General features: G+C 45.4%; 1 protein-coding gene across 4 annotated transcripts in view; it reads right to left on the bottom strand.

The window, feature by feature from the left end:
* Positions 1 to 8,675: 8,675 nt before the first annotated feature.
* TBX15 (T-box transcription factor 15) overlaps positions 8,676 to 17,797 on the bottom strand; it is a 97,867-nt gene continuing 88,745 nt past the window's right edge. For all 4 annotated transcript variants that reach the window (XM_024570383.4, XM_045203916.3, XM_045203914.3 and 1 more), the window contains exon 8: positions 8,676 to 11,116. In XM_024570383.4, coding sequence (XP_024426151.1) covers positions 10,332 to 11,116 — 785 coding nt within the window. In that variant the 3' untranslated portion in view covers positions 8,676 to 10,331. The remainder of the gene's footprint in view (positions 11,117 to 17,797) is intronic.

Raw genomic sequence — 17,797 nt, forward strand, 5'->3', positions numbered from 1 at the left:
GAGTTTCTGGAGGTGGGCATTCAGGAGAGCCGAAACCAAAAATAGATGCTCCTCATTTAAATCTAAGGATTACTCTACCACCCTCTGACCCCCTTCTTAATGTCTGCTAGTTCTGATGAGGTCTACTGCTTAATGCAATGGAGAATAAGGATGGTTTTGTGTGCCACAGCAGGTCCCATTGGAGCTTGTGATCCTGTCGCACAACTCTTTGCAAAGCATCATTTTTCCCTGAGATAATGAGCTGGAAGGAATACATCCCCTACTACTGATTCTTCTTTAATTATTTCTCTAAACAGAAAGAGGACTATGTTACTGAAAGTCTAAAATGCACCTAAAAAAATATTCTTCAGTAAAGCCCACTAGAATCAAGGTGTGACATCCCCAAGAACAGCCAAGTCACAAAAGAGCTAGTCATGCTGGAGGCCAAGTCAAATAACTCATAATTTTTGATCTCTGGGTTCTGCTAGCACTCTTGAGAGTGTGGACTTATGAAATGCCTGAACAGGCAAGACGGCCCCTGTTGAAGCTTGCTTGCCTTGGCCCTTGCCTGGGTAAGTCTTCTGTGATTTGGCTCTCCCCACACATGTCACACCTTCCCACAGTGACCTTTTCCCACTCTGCGCTTGGCTTTTCTGTGGTGGGTTAAGTGCCTGCACACATTCTCATCAGCAGGTTCCTGGTTGGACAATGATATGGCCATATATGGTTTTGCTCTTCATATATGCAAGGGGGTTGAAGTTCTGCTTGGGTTCTTGCAATCCTTTCTGGAATAATTATGGATAAAAATGATAAAGCAAGATGACATGTGCCCTACATGTCTCTATGTCTCCATGATACTACCTCTTGTATGTCCTTGAGCAAGCCAGCACTTTAAAAAAAATCAAACTGAGCTTCCACATACCTAATGGCACCTCCTCCCTTGGACTGTAAATGTTAGTGCACGTACTGTTATTTCCTAACATTCCAGAGCCATTTCCTCTTACAGGAAGTTTCCCAGAATTCCACCGTCATACTGCCTTGTGTGGCAGTGGGCTAGGCATTTCTTAGGAGCATTACTGCGGGCCACCCTGGTCTGCAGCTTATCCTGTGTCTGTGTTAAGCAGTCTTGCTTTTAACCATCGTTATCTCCAGGAAGTCTTCCTCACACTCTGGATTGAGCCAACTGTTTCTCTTCTTTGCTCCCGCAGCATCCATTTCTCTCTGTATCATAGAATTTCCTCACGATAATAATTGTTTCTGTTTCTGCTGTCTCCAGACTAGGCTGTGAGCTCCTAAATTATATGGGCCAGCTCTTACTTATACATATATTACCAACACCTAGCACTGTGTACTGCACAAAATAGATGTTCAGTATGTGTTGATGAGCCATTGTTGCAGGTTTAGTTGAATAAGTGTGGGTGAATATTATTCCCAGGCCTGTGGATTAATTCTATTCCAGAAACTCTTTTTGTTGCCAGTATTGCTTTGTCATGAAATATTGAGTATGGCTTGTGTTGACACTCGAATAGAAGAACACACAGCTGGATGAAGTTGTCACCACAGAAAGACTAATTAGTTTAACACTCAAAGGGTAACTTTATTTACCAGGTCTTGTGGAGGGCCACATTGAGGGGGATGACTGACTCCCCTCTTACTTTCACCTTATAAAACATGAGCTAGTTAGCAGACACTTTGGACTAGCCTTCAGTGGGGTCCACAGCTCACTACCACCTGGCAATATCTTCCCTCAGCCCTCCCAAAGGGATTTGCTGGGCTTCGTGAACATTGTCAAGTCATCTGATATGACATATGGACCCCTCACCTTCTGTGTCAACTTTCCAGCTACCACACAAGCATGTGTCTGTCGTAGAGACAGATTGGGTACTCCAGACACAATCTTTGCCGATCTCAGCGCCGTCGGTTTGCTTTAGGGTAGCTCTGTTCAGCTACATAAGAGAGGGTGTCTCTGGGTAATGAAGACTCTTGTATCATGGTTGTTTAAGCAGACCACTGAGTCTTTCCAACTCTGGATCTTCTGGCTTTTTTCCTGATTATTTCACTGAGGCCTCAATCTGCTCTGCTTTTGAATGGTTAAGAAAGGCCTTCCCTGGCCTGGGTGAACGAGCATATGTGAGGCTGACGCTTGGAGAGCTTTAATGAAAAGATGTATATAAGCCCGTGTTGCGAAAAAACAAAACCAGCACTAAGGAAAAAGTCTCCCCAGACCAGCAGGCTCTGGAAGTGGGCAGTGGAAGGTGCGGCAGTTTGCATACATGTTTCTGGGAGCCATTTCTGGATGAAGGGCTTGACGAACTCGTTTCCATTCTTCTCTCTCTGCTCCCTTGGTAGAGGTACCGTGAAGATAGTGGAGCCGGGAAAGAGCCTGGTTCCCAGAATCACTGCTTAGAGAAGAGCCCCCTACCCAGGAAGCCCACGCTGGAGATGGGTGGGAAAAAAAACATCAGTGTATCAATTTGGGTTTTTTTCTGGTACATCATCTAGAAAAAGCTTAGGAGGGGCTTTACTTTTCTATGGGTGGAAGAAGGTGTGCAGCGTGGAAATAAGGAGAAAACTCCAAGAATCCTCTTCATGGAGTCCAGAAACTTCTTCTAGAAAGAAGAACTGCTGGAGGGCCAACTCGGCAATTCTTTGGCAGCCCCCTTTGCCTATTTCAGCTTTACTGGGTGAAAGTATTAAAAAGGACTCAAAACCTCTTTGCTTTCCTGTGCCTCGGCAGAACCTGCCATAAAGTCTAATAGAGGCAGAAAGTGTGAGCAGGAAGCATCTGAAGTGGGAAATGCCATTAGGCTGGCCCGTAAAAGATGAGTGCTATGGGCAGTAAAATGAGCTAAGAAGGAAAGCATGATGAATGTTTTCTCGGCCTTAGGCAGCAAGGTCCCCTTTCCCCAGCCCACGCGGCACTCATGCCTGGCTGCGGAGAGCAAGGGGCTATGTGCAGAGCTGGCCTCAGAGGGCCACGGTGCCCCTCCCCCTGGGACTCTGGTAGGTACAGGGGATGGGGGTGGCTCTGTTGCAGGGGATTTAGCTTGACCATCACCTCCCAGTCCCTACTGGTCCTTCCCAGGGTGAATGTTTTCAGTGAGACATGATGGAATCCTGAACCGCCCAGGTTGCAAGGCTAGGGCACCACACGTAAGAAAAAGGAAATACGGAGTCATAGTGTTGGGAGCCACAGGGAAAACGTTTTCTTTCTTTGACTTTCAGAGATTTGAGATTTGACTGAAGAGAGTAAACACGCTCTCCCCCAACCCCACCGCCACATCTCAGTATCCCAGGTGGAGAATACTTTTCTGAATGGTGCTGCTTCCCACCCTCACACCAGGACACCCTCCTTTCTCCTCAGTTTATGCAGATTCGATGAATTCTTTCCAGGAAAATTCAAGTTCAACCTTCTCCACCAACACTTCTCTCTCTATTACAGTCCCTATAAATCTCATTTTTAGAAGAACATAGGAGTGGAAGGGCTGGGGTGGAGCCCTGTCTTTGTTACTTGGAAGCTCTATGACTTCGCGCGCATTGCTAACCTCTATGAGTGTCAGTTCCCCCATCTATTAAATAGGGGTTGAAATACAAATCCTACAAGGTAGTTGCAAGGATTAGAGGATAACTTTGCATAATGTGTAACATGTAATAAACACTCAATAAAAATGTGTTCCCTTCTAAAATCGTGCCACTCAGACAGACCTGCCTCAGAGATATTGTGGGTTTGGTTCCAGACCACCCCCATAAAGCGAATATCGTAAGAAAGCGAGTCACATGCTTTTTTTGTTTTGCCAAGTATATAAAAGTTACATTTATACTATATTGTAGTCTATTAGGTGTGCAATAGCATTATGTCTACAAAATAATTACATAACTTACTTAAAAATTTTTATTTCTAAAAAAATGCTAAACATCAACTAGGCCTCCAACAAGTCATAATTTTTTGCTGGTGTAGGGTCTTGAGTCCATACTGATGAAAACCCAGCATCTGCAAATGCAGTAACAGAGTGCGGTAAGAACAGGTGAGCCTGCATGGTCTTTACCGCCCTTTTACTGTTCACTGTATCATATGCATAGACCTTGACTTCTTAACCAGGCTGACATCTTCTTCAAGGTAAAAATTTTCTATATAACATAGAACAGTTGTGAGAAAATTATAGAATAGCAAGCTGTAGTTAATATTTTTTCTCCTTAATTATTGCTCAGTAGGAATCTGATTGTTATTCTTTGGTTGTTGGCTCATTAGTTTTAACCTTTTAATAAAGTCAGATAGAAGGAATGATTTTCATCCTTCTGCCAAGGAATTCTTAAAAATAGGACTTTATTGGGACCATGCAGAAGACAGGGGCACTGAGGAATCTATAAATAGCCCCAGTCCCAGAAGGCCAACAACAGGGCTTCATTCAGTATCGACGCCACCAAGCTCTCGGAAGGACAAAAATGCCTGGCCCCAGCTGATGCAAGACTAGCAGAAGGCATCTTCCAGGGAGGGCATGGCCACCCTAGCATACGTACATTCTAACATGATGGCTGCATTGGTAGAAAACTGAGTGAGCCTTTATTCTTAGTCCTCAATTACTCTCTATCATCCTATTACTTTTAAATTCCTCAGCATGATTTTTCCATCTGAAATTATACTGTTCATTTGTTTGCTAGAGTATAGTAGTCCCCCCATCCAGGGAGGGTACATTCTAAGACCCCCCTGTGGATGCCTGAAACCAGGAATGGTACCAAATCCTGTATCTACAGATGCTCCATGTCTTACAATGAAATTATGTCCAAAAAAACCCACCGTAAGTTAAAAACATCATAAGATGAAAATTCATGTACTACACGTAACCTACCAAATGTCATAGTTTGACCTAGACTGCCTTAAATGTGCTCAGAACACAATATCCAAAAATGCTGGCAACACAGTACACTGCGGAGCATCAATTGTTATCCTAGTAATCTCATGGCCGTCTGGCAACAGCTCACTGCTCAGCATCATGAGAAAATATTGTACCACATATCAATAACCCAGGAAAAGATCAAAATTCAAAGTAGGCATCGTAAAGTTGAAAAATGTAAGTTGAAACTTTGTAAGTTGGGGACCATTGGTACGATGTTTTTTCCTCTAAAGTTTAATATATAAAGTAGGCACAGTAAGAGATTAACATAATAACTGATAATAAAATAGAATAATTATAACAATATACTGTCATAAAAGTTATGTGGATGTGGTCTGTCTCAAAGTGTCTTATGTGCTGTTCTCACCTTTTCACTTAAAGGAGCACTTTACAGCTTTTGTTTGGCATCCAAATTGTCAGCATCAGTATTTTGGGATCCTGGTTAAGTAAAATGAGGATGACTTGAACGCCAGCACTACAGTACCAGGAAGGCAATCTGGTGACTGAAATGGCTACTAAGTGACTAACCCGTGAGTTATGTATGTGGTGTGGTGACCCTGGACAGAGGGATGACTCACGTCCCAGCCAAGGTGGAGTAGGACAACATGAGGTTCCATCACACCGCTCAGAACACTGCGTGACTTAAAACTTATGAATTGTTCATTTCCGGAATTCTCCACTTAAAATTTTAAGACCTCAGTTGACCGTGGATAATTGAAATTGTGGAAGCAAAACCGCGGATAAGGAGGGACAAATATATTCCCTATCAGTCTCCCCCTAGACCATGAGCTCCTCAAAAGCAAGAACATGTCTAATGAATGGTTTGCCGCTATAGCCTCATCCAAGAGTGGTGCTTGATGCAGAGTAGGCGTTAAATATTTATTGAGTTGAACCAGGTGAATCGGTGAAGCTGGCCACAGGCATGGCCCTTTCTGGAAATCAGATCTCCAACTGACCATCATAAGCAGATAAGCTTTGTGGAAACTTATCTTTGTGGCTGGGTGTCCTTTGGAGGACAGCTCTCTGTTAGCTTATTAAATGCAAAGCGGTACAGTAGAGCCTCTCTGAGTCCTCAGAGAGCTCAACAAGGACTCCAACAACTGGCGTCTGCCACGCAGCTCTGCCCGTCAGCCTCTGCCCTCCAGCCTCTCACTAACGGTAAACTATTGCACAAAAGAGAACGCCAGTCTGGAGGCCGCAAGAAGCTTCTGAATGTCTCATTTTAGTAACTTATGAGGATTGAGTTGAGATGCTATCATTTTTCTTTTTTTTTGTTTTAGTTTTTATGTGAGAAATAGATTTCATTTATTTTCTTAAAACATTGTTTGTACAACTCAGAAAGAGAATAATGAGCCTTAAAGTACATTTATATATCCCATCAGTTAATTAAGTCTGACAAATCTGTTTAGTCAAACAAATGTTAGTAACTCGGTACTTACACATTATTAAACATATCCAATGGAAAAATAGCTGGTTTTTGAGTGCTGACTAGCCTCAGGATCTGTAACTTCTTCTAAAGCTTATTTTATTGACTTTTAAAACATGATTTCACTCTTGGCCTGTCGTTCCTTACCTCTACCAAAATCCTGAACATCCTTCAAAGCTCAACCAAGTTCTGCCTCCCCAGTGACAACAACACTGCCCTCGCCTTCTTACACGGAGCATCTTCTGGTTTTGCAGAGAGCATCTTCTAGCATTTTCCTCACATGTGCGTGACTGCAGAGAAGTGAACCCTTTCAAGAAAGAAACAATGATGTGTATCTGTTCTAACCCTCCCTGATATGTAAGGGTGCTGGCAAGCTAGTATCTCAACGAAATTTACATTAATCTGTCAAAGATATGACATGAAGAACAATACATCCTTGTTAACTAAGGTCCCATTAATTTGGAGTGAATGATAATTCAGCTGCGCAACCACTTTGCACTATCCTTAAAAAATCAGTTTGGTAAATTCAGCAATAATAATTAATATGTATGGAGCAATAATAAGCCTGGAATGTTCCTAGTCATTGTGGATGCAAAGAGGAATGAGGTATTTCTTGAGACCTCAAGAAATATGAGTGAGGGTAGAGCACCTTAACATACAGAGGAATAGTCCTTCTGTCGGTCTTAGTATATAACAGTATCTAATAGCCCTTTGTATGTAGCCCGTGGACCAATTACAATGAATTTTCCCCATTCCATTTAAGAGAATTAATTGGGTAGAGCATACTCTTGACAATTCTTTATCCAGTTTGTGTTAAAATAAATATTTTTATTACTTCTTAATTACAGATAGAAACATATGCCATAATCCAGATGTAACTGATTTGGATTATTCTAATTCTATAAGTTTTCTGTGCCTATACTCTTAAATAACTATTGAAATTCTTATTCCTACTAGTGAATGAAAATATGGAGATTTCTAAGTCAAGTTTGCTACTTGTCACATTTTGATTGTCTCTTGCCAAAAACCTCACACACAGACCTGTAAATGATGCTTGGTGTGTGCTGTGCTGCTAACTTAGAAACAAATGTAAGCTTCACATGTTAGGTCTACCATTGTTAAGTCAAAGGTTGATTAACAGATTTCCAAATAGAAGGGTCTTTTTAAGTTTTGAGAGCGTATCATGCCCAGAGAGCCTACCAGCCATGGAGGTCCTCAGTCAGCCATTGTCCCAGCTGTTTTGGCAAAGGTCTGGTGGCTCATGGAATTGACTAGCACGGCACTCTTTGAAGTTATTTATGAAACCAAAGCAGTGATTAATTAAGGTTTTACTCCCCCAAACCAATTTCCATTTCCAGTGAGTGAGTCTGGGTGTCAGCAACTCAAGTCCCCCAAATCAAGCACTAGTGAAACGGGTCAGTGGGCTCCCAAGGTAACTGTCCACTGGGAAACAGTCTGGGGCAGGGGTAAGAACAGGAGATTGAAGTCCAGGCTCTGCTGCTTCCCGGCCCTACCTCAGTACAGGCATGCCACAGTCTTCATACTCCCAGGGCCCCAGTTACAAAACCATGCTTCCTGCCTGTCCTGTCTCATGGCTACTGCAGGGGTCAAGTGAGATAATGCGGGAAAGTGCTTGCATGTGGAAGAGCTGTGGGCACATTGTTGGTCTTTTACAAGTCATCATTTTGTGCAAGCCAAGTCAAAATCACTCCTCCTGTGCTGCGGTGGTACATTCAGAGGAGAGGGTATATAGTTATAACCAAACACACGAAGTAAATCCAGCCACAGGGCAGGCCTGGCTCCACCCCTTCGGGTGTATCTTCCCTCCTTCCCCCGTGTTCCTCACGGGACTGATGGGGCTCCAGAGGAAGGACTTAGTGTTACTGCAGTCAAATTGCCAACTTGGTCACTTGATACGTGAAGGCCTTGGTCAAGAACTTCACCTTTTCAAAGCTTACTTCTGGATCTATAAAATGATGATGAACAGAATAGCTATCTCGCAGAACAGTGGGACCACCCGACGAAATAGTAATGTGATGTCTTGCCCGTGGCTGAGATGAGGGCAGCTATTGGACTCATGAGAGGACTTGAGTCCATTGGACTTCAGCCCCAGCTGGTCTGAAGGCGAACGTCCCACTGGAAGGATCAGACCTGCCTTCAAGTTCCCTTCCCTCTCTGACCAGCTGATTCTGGGTAATTCGCTCAGTATCTGTGGAGCTCAGTTACTACTCACAAAGTGACGACGGCAATGTTTCCTTCGTGGGGTCTGAATGAAGATCACAGAAAGCAGCGGAGATGAGAGCACTGCGCTCATCATAAAGCTCAGGGCACGCACACGGGCTGCTGTCCGCTTTGTCCACACAAACACACACACGGGAAACAATGGCAAAGATTTTATTCAGCGGCTTTCTGTGCTTGGCACTTAGAAACAGAGTTCCGTGCATAAGGGCAAATTTTTATACACCTTTTCTTCATACATATTTTACATACCCTTTTTATTGCCCCCTTTTTTAATATTCATAATATTGAATTCCCCACTAGGCACATAAATACACTTATCTACAACACCTCAAAATCAAAAATCTTATTAATATCTGTATTATTTTACTTGGTATTATTTGCATTTCCACACCACTTAAAAAGTTTAGCTTACACCAAACACCACTTGTTTTTCTTATCATTAAAGGATTTGAAGGGGAAGGGAGAGATGGAGGCAAAAACCCAAACATCAAAATGCAATGAACTATTTGATAAAAATGGAGTTCTAAGGGCAGGTGGAAGGGTGTCGAAGGCCCATCGCAATTCTCTGGAACGTGACAGGATTTCTCCAGCCACAAGGACATTGGGGCAGCTGACCCAGGCCAGGTGTCTGGATCTGACACACAGAAGGCCAGGCCTCTATTCGTCACCTCTGTACTTGGCTTCATGTGCCGGGGTTCTATCACTCTCCCGTCTTCACACCCCGCCCCCCAGCCTCCTTCCCTGCCAGGCTGCACGCTCTGGAATCAGCACTTCCCACATGGTGCACCCTCTCCTGGATCGCAGTGGTCAGGGCTGTGGGATCAAGACGCGTTCCTTGCCCGGTCCCTCTCACCATTGCCCTTGACCACGCACAGTGTCCCGGAGATGTTTACTCCTCAACAACACCGTGATCCTTTCAATAACCTGTAGGGGGGACAAGGAAAAACAAACCAAAACCAAATTTCCTCGGTGAGTTAAATCTCTCAACATCGCTCACACTGCCTCTGTCAGTCTCGCTCTCCGCCTCTCTTGCCTTCTATTCTTTCTCTTTCTCTCTCCATCTTTTCACAGGACCACTGGAACATCAATGCTAGCATGCTGAGTGAGGACAGCTAAAGTTTAAAAGCAATCTTCTTCAAGAAGCCAAGTCCAGTTGTTGTGCTGATGTCTGTCCACCCTCACAGATGGAAAGGAGTTCCAAGATACATGGTTCATTCCAGAAACAGGGTAAGCTGCAGGAGGGGAAATGGGCAGCTGCTGCTGACCGCGTCTGTCTAGAGCTGTACACAGACAGTGTCCGTGAAAGCACCCGTTCCGGGCCTCCCTCCACAGAGTTCACCCAGTTCTGAGTCAGTGTGCATGTATGTGTGTGATGAGTGGAAATGTGTGTGTGTGCATGCATGCATGTATGAATGGGTAGGTCTGCATGTGTGTGTGGCTAACTTTTCATGGCTGCTACATGCTAGCATCTCCCTTAACATTATTATAAAATGATTATTCAGTTTCTTCAAAGGCCACTCTGGAGTAGACGATGCTTTATAAAACTAAGCTTTGGGAAGACAGGAGAATGGCCACTGAGTTGGAGATGATTCCACCGCAAGTATATTTCAGTGGCTTAAACGTCTCTTGTTCTTGGGTATATGCTTTCCTCCTCCAGCAAAAACAAAAAACAAAAAACAAAAAACCCACGCAGTTCCTGTGTTGCAAAGCCATTGGGCTTCCAAAGAGGAGGATCTCCCTATGGAGACTCTGGGCCTTGGCTGCAGTAGGCTCCGTGGTGTTTGAACTGGCCATTAAACCATGTGTACGGACATCTGGGAGGAGGAGCCTGGGACCGCCCCATACTGCCGGCCATCACAGGTGTTAGCCGCCTGCTGGTTATTGGGTGAAGGGCTGATCATGTGCATGCTGTGCTCCATCCCCGTGGGCAGGTACTGCCTCTCTCCGAAGGCCCCATTGGAAGGCGAAGAACAGAGTAAAGTGCTTTGAGAGGCGCTCAGTTTCTCTGGGCTTGCAGCTAGCCTAGGGGAAGTGGGGAAATTGTATCCGTACAGATTGTAAGGGTTGTGGAGAGAGAAGGCATTGTAGGAGCTCTGCTGCATGTGGCTGCCCCCGAACATGTGTGGTGATGAGGAGGTGGAGGCTGCATTGCCTGCCTGCATGACATACTGAAACTGGGAAGTGGGGAAGGACCCCAGCTGGCCCCCGTAGGCTTCCATCTTGCTGTTGCTAGGCAACGAGGGTGGAGTTGGTATTCCTGAGATCAGGGATGGAGTCCTCTGAGGCATGAAGGTTTCAGAGGGCTGAGTGGCTGCAGCAGCGCCACTCTGGAGCCTGTTGTAGCCACTGTCACTCAGCCCCGGGTAGCTCTGCAAGGCAGCCATGTTGCTTCGGGCACAGGGTGGGTAATCAGAGAGGTTCAGGTTACACAGCTGGCTCTCTCGACAGCCCACGTTGAAAGTGTTGGGGGCCAGATGAAAGGTTGGAGGAGAACAGGATGGAGATAAAAGATGAGAAGAAGCTGAAGGGGATGGTGTGCCAGTGCTGGAGGTGGTCGGGGAGGTGCCTGTGCTGCCCCCTGAAAGACAAAACATGAATTCCCTTAAGACAGAGGCCTTTTAGGTTGAGTCTGTCTAGGGCAGATGCAAGCCATGCCGGAGGTACCCTCAGGTGTGCGAGATGGGCTGACCTGTACAGAACCATTGCTTTCTCTTAACTCAGCAAACTTAAGTAATTCCACCTGTGTGGGTGCACACACACCCTGCACAGGAGAGGCCAAAGAGAGTGACACAAAGAACACGGAACTCTTTCGTTTCTCTGTGAAGTGAGTCTTAATAACTCTTGTCTTATAAAAATAATAGTAATAATATACCTTCTAAAATTTGCTTTGCCATTTCTTGCCATCAACTTCCCTTTCCAGTATAAGACCTCTGGCAGTCAGCATTAAAAGCCACTAGCTCAACTTGTCCCATTCGCAGTGGAAATGCATTAAGTATGTCTATTGACCTGGCACTGCTCTTTACTTCACCGTATTTAGTCTTCCAGCTAAAAATATAGGATACCAAGACTCAGGGCCTTAATCTCAGAAGAAACGCAGCACTTGGGGCAAGGTGGCCAAGTCAACGTTGAAACCTGGGAGGGCTGAGCAGAAGGGCCCAGGTGGTGGGGCCTGGGGTGTGGGGTTAAAGCTCTGTCATATGAAAGACATTATGAGCACAACTACAAGAGCTAGATGAGCGTAAAGCAAAAGTAACCCAAAACAAAATCATTATGACCCATAGGCTCTGCTAATCTCCTTTTACAAAAGTCTGCCCCGTCTCAGACGGGAGACAAATTGTGAATGGAGTCTGGGTTTGGGACATTTATGAGGACGAGAGCCAAACGGGTCATGAAGTCCAGAGATCTGCATTCTACTCCCAGCTCAGTTCGATGAACCAACCACACCACCTGACCCTAGGCACACCACTTTCACCTCTGGGCTTCGGTCTCCTTCTATAAGGTGAGGACTTGGGTTTGATCAGTGGTTCTCAAGCGAGGAGAAGCTGTGAGCTTTAAAAGCTGCTGAAGCCCCAGCATCCCACCTCAGACCAACTACATGAGAATTTCTGAGCATGGGACCTCCATGTCCGTATTGTCTTAAAACTCCCCCAAATGATTCTAATGTCTGCAGTTGAGAACCAGTGACACAAACCAAATTCCTTACTTCAAAGTACCCGAGTAGTGATTCCTCAACTTGAGCATGCTTGAGACTCACTGGAGGGCTTGTTAAAACACTGGAATCCCTGACTGCACCCCCAGAGTTCCTGATTCTCTAGGTTTGGGGCAAGGCCTCAGAATGTGCACTTCCAGCAAGCTCTCAGGTGAGACTGATGTTGCTGGTCTAGGGAGCACATTTTGGGTCAGAGGACCTCTAGGGCCCTTTCAACTCATGAAGCCCCTGTATCTGAAAGAGTTGCTCCTATGACCTGTGGATATAGAACTGGACTGGTGGCTGATGCACCAACAGAGGGAGGACCAGTTCAACACAACCTAGTTTGGCCTTCAGGTAGTTTACGAAGACCAAAAAGGACCTTTCCAAGCATCCCCTTTCCAGGGCCAGGAAGCAACAGTGAAACATCCACTTTCTGTCTCCCCACTGGTCAAGACAGTGGCAAGTGGCTGCTGGGTCTTCCATAGGGAACTTCCCATGGTGGAGTCCCTCCTTCAGGGCAAGATTGGGAGTTCCCCAGAGCTATTGAGAGCTATGATTCCCGAAGGAATAGAGGACATGGTGCCCTCTAGGTCATCCACAATTCATGGAAGGGCTCTTAGAACCTGAGCTGCTATAAAAGGGTAAAGGACATTTTCAGTGGAAAGAAGCAGGAATAGTTTTTACTTTGAGGGGACTGTTTAAAAAAAAAACTGGAAAGATTCCAAATATTGAGATTGCAAAGACACCATCCCTAGAGTGACAGGGAGGAAGGTCCAGGTGCCCAAATAGAGAGGTAGATACCTCAAAGAAAAGCTGAGGTTAATTTTTAGCAGGAAAAAAAGGCTTCAGCCTACATCTACAAATATGGTAGTAGTACTGGGTGTAGAAATACAAATTTAGCTCTTGATAGTTTTCTCAGAGTTAAATTTTTACAGAGCCCGACTGATATCTTTTCCTTGGTCAAAAGAATTTCCCCAATGAATTTCCAAGGTACAATTGGATTTAGTTATAAATAGCTGGCGATTTTAGAGTCATCTCAGGAAATTCTTCTTCCTTGTTTCTTGTCCATGCCTAAAATTCCTTTAAGAGAGGTAAAAAAGACTCTTAGTAAGGGATGTCCAACTGTCTCTAGTCCGCACTGGATAAAGAAGGGTTGTCTTAGCCCACACAATGAAGCACAAACGCTAATAAAAACTGATGAGCAGAAAAAAAGGTTTACGTGAGTTTACAATTTTGTGTTGGGCCACACCCATAGCCATCTTGGGCTGCATGCAGCCTGCTAGCCACGGGTTGGACACCCCTTACTAAGGCCAACATTGTAAAAACCTCTGGAAGACCTAAGTCAGCAGCTGACCACGGTAGGAAGAGCACCAAGCCTGATTCCAGGTTCACCAGCATCCACCCAGCTTGTGCCCACAGGCAAGGTGGGCTACCTCCTAATTCCTCTCACCTGTGAAGTGAGGGGCTTGAACTGATAGACTTCAGTTTCTGTTTTTCTCAAAATTACATCTTTGTGTGAGGATTCAATTGATGCTAGCATGTCAATGACCAACAACGAGTACTTTCCAGGAATCTGTCTGGAAAGGGGAGACCGAGAAGGATGAGAAAGAACCTCTCGTGCATCTTGTCCTTCTGAATGCTCTGCCCGCAGGGCCTTACAGGAAGCTCGGGTGCTCGTTTTCTGCAAGCCTGTGGTTCCTCTCAGAGGCACATTTTCCTTGTCTTTCACCCTAAATGCCATGAGCTTCTGTGAAATAAATGTTGTGCCACAAATGGAGAAACCTGACTCCAGCTGTAAAGAGAGTTGTGTTTTATGAGCTATGTATCTGGTCTCCTTGCTTTTAAAGTCAGTCCTTGCACTTCCAGAGCTGGTGTTTATGCGGCCCCCCGGGGAGACCCCCTGTTCAGCCCACCATACTGTCCTGTTATAGGTCTGCGCCATCGGCGCTGGGCCTCGCCCTGCAGCAGGAAGTGCAGATTGGAGCAGATGACTTTTTACAACTCTAAATGGTTTTCTCGGATGGCCCACGATGGAACGAATGGTACTGATTTAAGGCCTCAATTGGTTTCACTACCAAAAGAAAAAATAATAATAATAAGGGAACTATTAACAAATTACAGGGATTTCTGCTGAGCAGATGAGAGGCACATGTTAAAAAGTTTGTAGTCAGCTTGTTTTGGCTTTCAAATGACACTCACTGGAAATGAGAGTTGGTGACCTGCTGAGCTTCAGGGGGTGAGAGCCCCCATATGAATTAGTGTTTGAAGGGGAAGAGCAAACCTGTGAGGACAAGGGCATAATGCTTCCATTCGCATTGAAGAAATGCTCTAATGCACTTGAAGTTCTCCATACAGATAACAGCGAGCTTTGAAAGTTCATATAGAGAAGACTGCTATGCATTTTGCAGAGAAGCAAACTGAGAAACTCAGAAGTCTTTACTCTCTTATGATCTAACAACTTGTCAGCTGTTAAACAAGACTGGGAGTGCCAGCCAAGTGCTAAGTAAGCAGAAGGAGGCAGGCTTCCCTCCCTGTGCATTTCAACACTTGGCTGCCTAGAGGCTTCTCCTCACAGAAAAGCTCGGGCCGAGTGGGAAGGCCAGGCCCCGCTGATACAGAGGGATCAGAACTGCCTCTCGGAGAAAAGCATGCCTCCCTTTCCTGCAGCCTCATCCCCTCTCTACCCCCCAGGTCCGAAAGCTCAGGGTCTCAATTTAAACTTCATTTAATGATGAACGTTGGCTACAGAGTCAAACCAACCCAGTTCCAATTCCAGCCATTGTCCTGACCTTAGCAAGTTAGCCTTTCCATATAAATGGAATTATGAATATCTACTGGGTAGGGGTTTTAAGGAAATGGATGAAATAATATATATTACAAAGTGCATATAGGTGTTAACTATTTGTTTCCTTTCTTCTTTACTTGTAGGAGTGAAGGGAGGCAAAGGGAATCTTGGTGTGTTTAGGCACTGATGGGCCAGCTGCCAGGTGTTGGCCTCTGTCCTGGGAGCTGAGCATCTTGGCCTCGCCACTGGTGAGCTGTGTCACAGGTGGATGCCCTGACATAACAGGCTCGAAGAGCCTCCATGGCTGTGAATGATAGAGCACTGGGCACGTGATGGCTATCTATGGGCCCACCAGGGCCATATTCCCAACTCTGTTTCCTCTCTGAACTATCTGCCCCTCCCCCCCTTGCCTCTGCCCCTAGACACAGATGCCCCACCTCTCCATCTCTTCTCAGATCAAGCAAAGCAGAACTGAACACAGAGAGGTAGACTGGTATCTTTCCCCAGTGGATTAAGACCACTGACTATACTCAGAGGACTTAATCCACTTCTGAGAGGCGATTACAATTTAATGCCCATGACTTATTTATTTTATAGCTGGAAGTTTGTACCTCTTAATCTCCTTTACCATTTTTGCCCATCACTGCCCCTGCCCCCTGCCCCCTGCCCCTGGCAATCATCAGTTTGTTCTCTGTCTCTGTGAGTCTTTCTGTCTTGTTCTGTTCGTTCTGTTTCTTGGATTCCACATACAAGTGAACAGGGGTGTACAGCACAGGGAATACAGTCAATAACATCATAATAACTTCGCACGGTGGCACAGATTTACTGAACTTGTCGTGGTAGTCACATTGTAAGGGATATAAATGTCGAGTCTCTATGTTGTACACCTGAAACTAATATAATATTTTTAAAAACATAATTCCCTAACTAACCAAAACCTCTCTGGAATCCCAAGACCCATCCCCCACCTGCCCCGCCCCTGCACCCTGTTTTGTTTGTGGACCAAGGTGAGAAGGTGCTCATTAAAATTCAAATTCAGCATTCATTTGCTCCAATACTCAAGGCTAACAGACAAAATAACCGAAAAGAATACATGTTTAGCAGTGGTTCCACATGAGGACAATAGCCTAGCATATACTTGTGCACCATGAAGACAAGTGAAATGTGACCATGAAAATCCTGAACAGCAAACCTGCTGACTTCTGCATCTTGAAGTCGATCACTTCCAGATTGTAATACAGAGGCTTTCGCTTACAGCTTCCTTTTGGGTTTATTTTGTTGTGCTCTCCCTCCCGCCCCCGCCAAAAAACAAAAAACGCTTGAAAACAGTACAACAAAACCCCATCTGGACTAGTAAAGAATAAATTTCCATGTAATTACTTGGTTCCATGAGCCACACTCTTCTCTCATATGACGCGATGGCACCTGTCCCTGAGGAGTGCTGATTCACTGTGTATCCCCGAGACATCTTCTTTGGGGCTTTCGGACAGGTAAGAGGTAAAATGTCAGCCCCTGTGGACTGATCCCAGGGAATAAACCCAGTAGCTGTAAAGTTTAATGATCACAGCCCTGTTCATACCAACCAAGGAACTGCCCTTCCTCAGTGCCCTTCTCCAAATGCAAGTGTGAAACAGTAGAGCGCTCATGCGAACTGGGTGGTTTCAGTCTTTCAGTCTTAGAAAGACTCCAAGTGCATCCTTCTCCATGAAGTTCCAAGACATGCATTGGGCCAAACCTCTTCCCTTTAAAACAGCTTTTAACATCATCACCTGGTTCTCAGTTTTCACTTTGGTCTCTCTGCTTCTTAAATGGCCCTAATCTATGCCTACCACACTCCCTCGGTGGAGTGCCCCGTTTTCTTCACTTGCCGTGAACTTGTTTCTCTGCCTTCCTGTCTGCAGTGTGAGTCTGTTATTATAATTTAGACTGAATCTGCTTGTGTCCTGGCATTTGCATCTGGTTTCCCACTGAGAAACACCCTCTCTTCCACTCTCACCCCTTTGCCAGATCTCCAGGGAAAGAATATGACGCATGCCAGGACAATCCAGGCATTGTGTTCCTCTCCCCCAGGGCCACAGCAGTTGGTTCAGACTCAGTGAGATTTTGCTAGAACCCTTAGGAGAGAGGCACATGACCTCTCCCATCAGATTTAAACCTAAAACGATGCAGGTCCAGGGCTGCTGGCAGCTAAGTTACCACCCTGGGGAGCCTGAGAGTGAAGTCAGGTGAGAAATGAGGACATGTCGGAGTAGGGTGGTAGCAAGGGAGGTCAGTGATGTGGATGGGCTTAAGGACTTGGCAATGGTTGGAACTGGTGGGGAAGAGGAACCTCCAGGCAGATGGAAGGATGGTGGTGCCGTCCTTCCAGGAGAGGGCGCCAATCCCTGGATTCAGTTCTGGATACACTGAGTGTAAGGCTTTGGGGACAAATAGAAAATGGAAGCGGTAACTGTCAGTTGCAGTGATGGAACTGAGATGTCCTCCAATCCCTGTCATGAGTTCCTCAAGGTCTTTATTCCTTATCTCAGCAATAACTGAAATCGGCCATTTCGGAATCATTACAGTGATCGCACAGTCGTTCAAAGACTGCTATCCATTCAACTGCCCTCCTTTCCCAATCTCTTACTAGTAGGAATGAACTCAGTAACTGGTCCCTCTCATAACCAACCTCTGATTAATGCCAAATCTCCAACCAACAGAGACATCATCATTCAGACTGTTAACTACCTGACAAGCATCAGAACACCCAACGGTGGTGACGTCTGTCTAGGGATGTCTGCTGC

Source organism: Desmodus rotundus, chromosome 12 (assembly GCF_022682495.2).
Source record: "Desmodus rotundus isolate HL8 chromosome 12, HLdesRot8A.1, whole genome shotgun sequence".
Classification (NCBI taxonomy): Eukaryota; Metazoa; Chordata; class Mammalia; order Chiroptera; family Phyllostomidae; genus Desmodus; species Desmodus rotundus.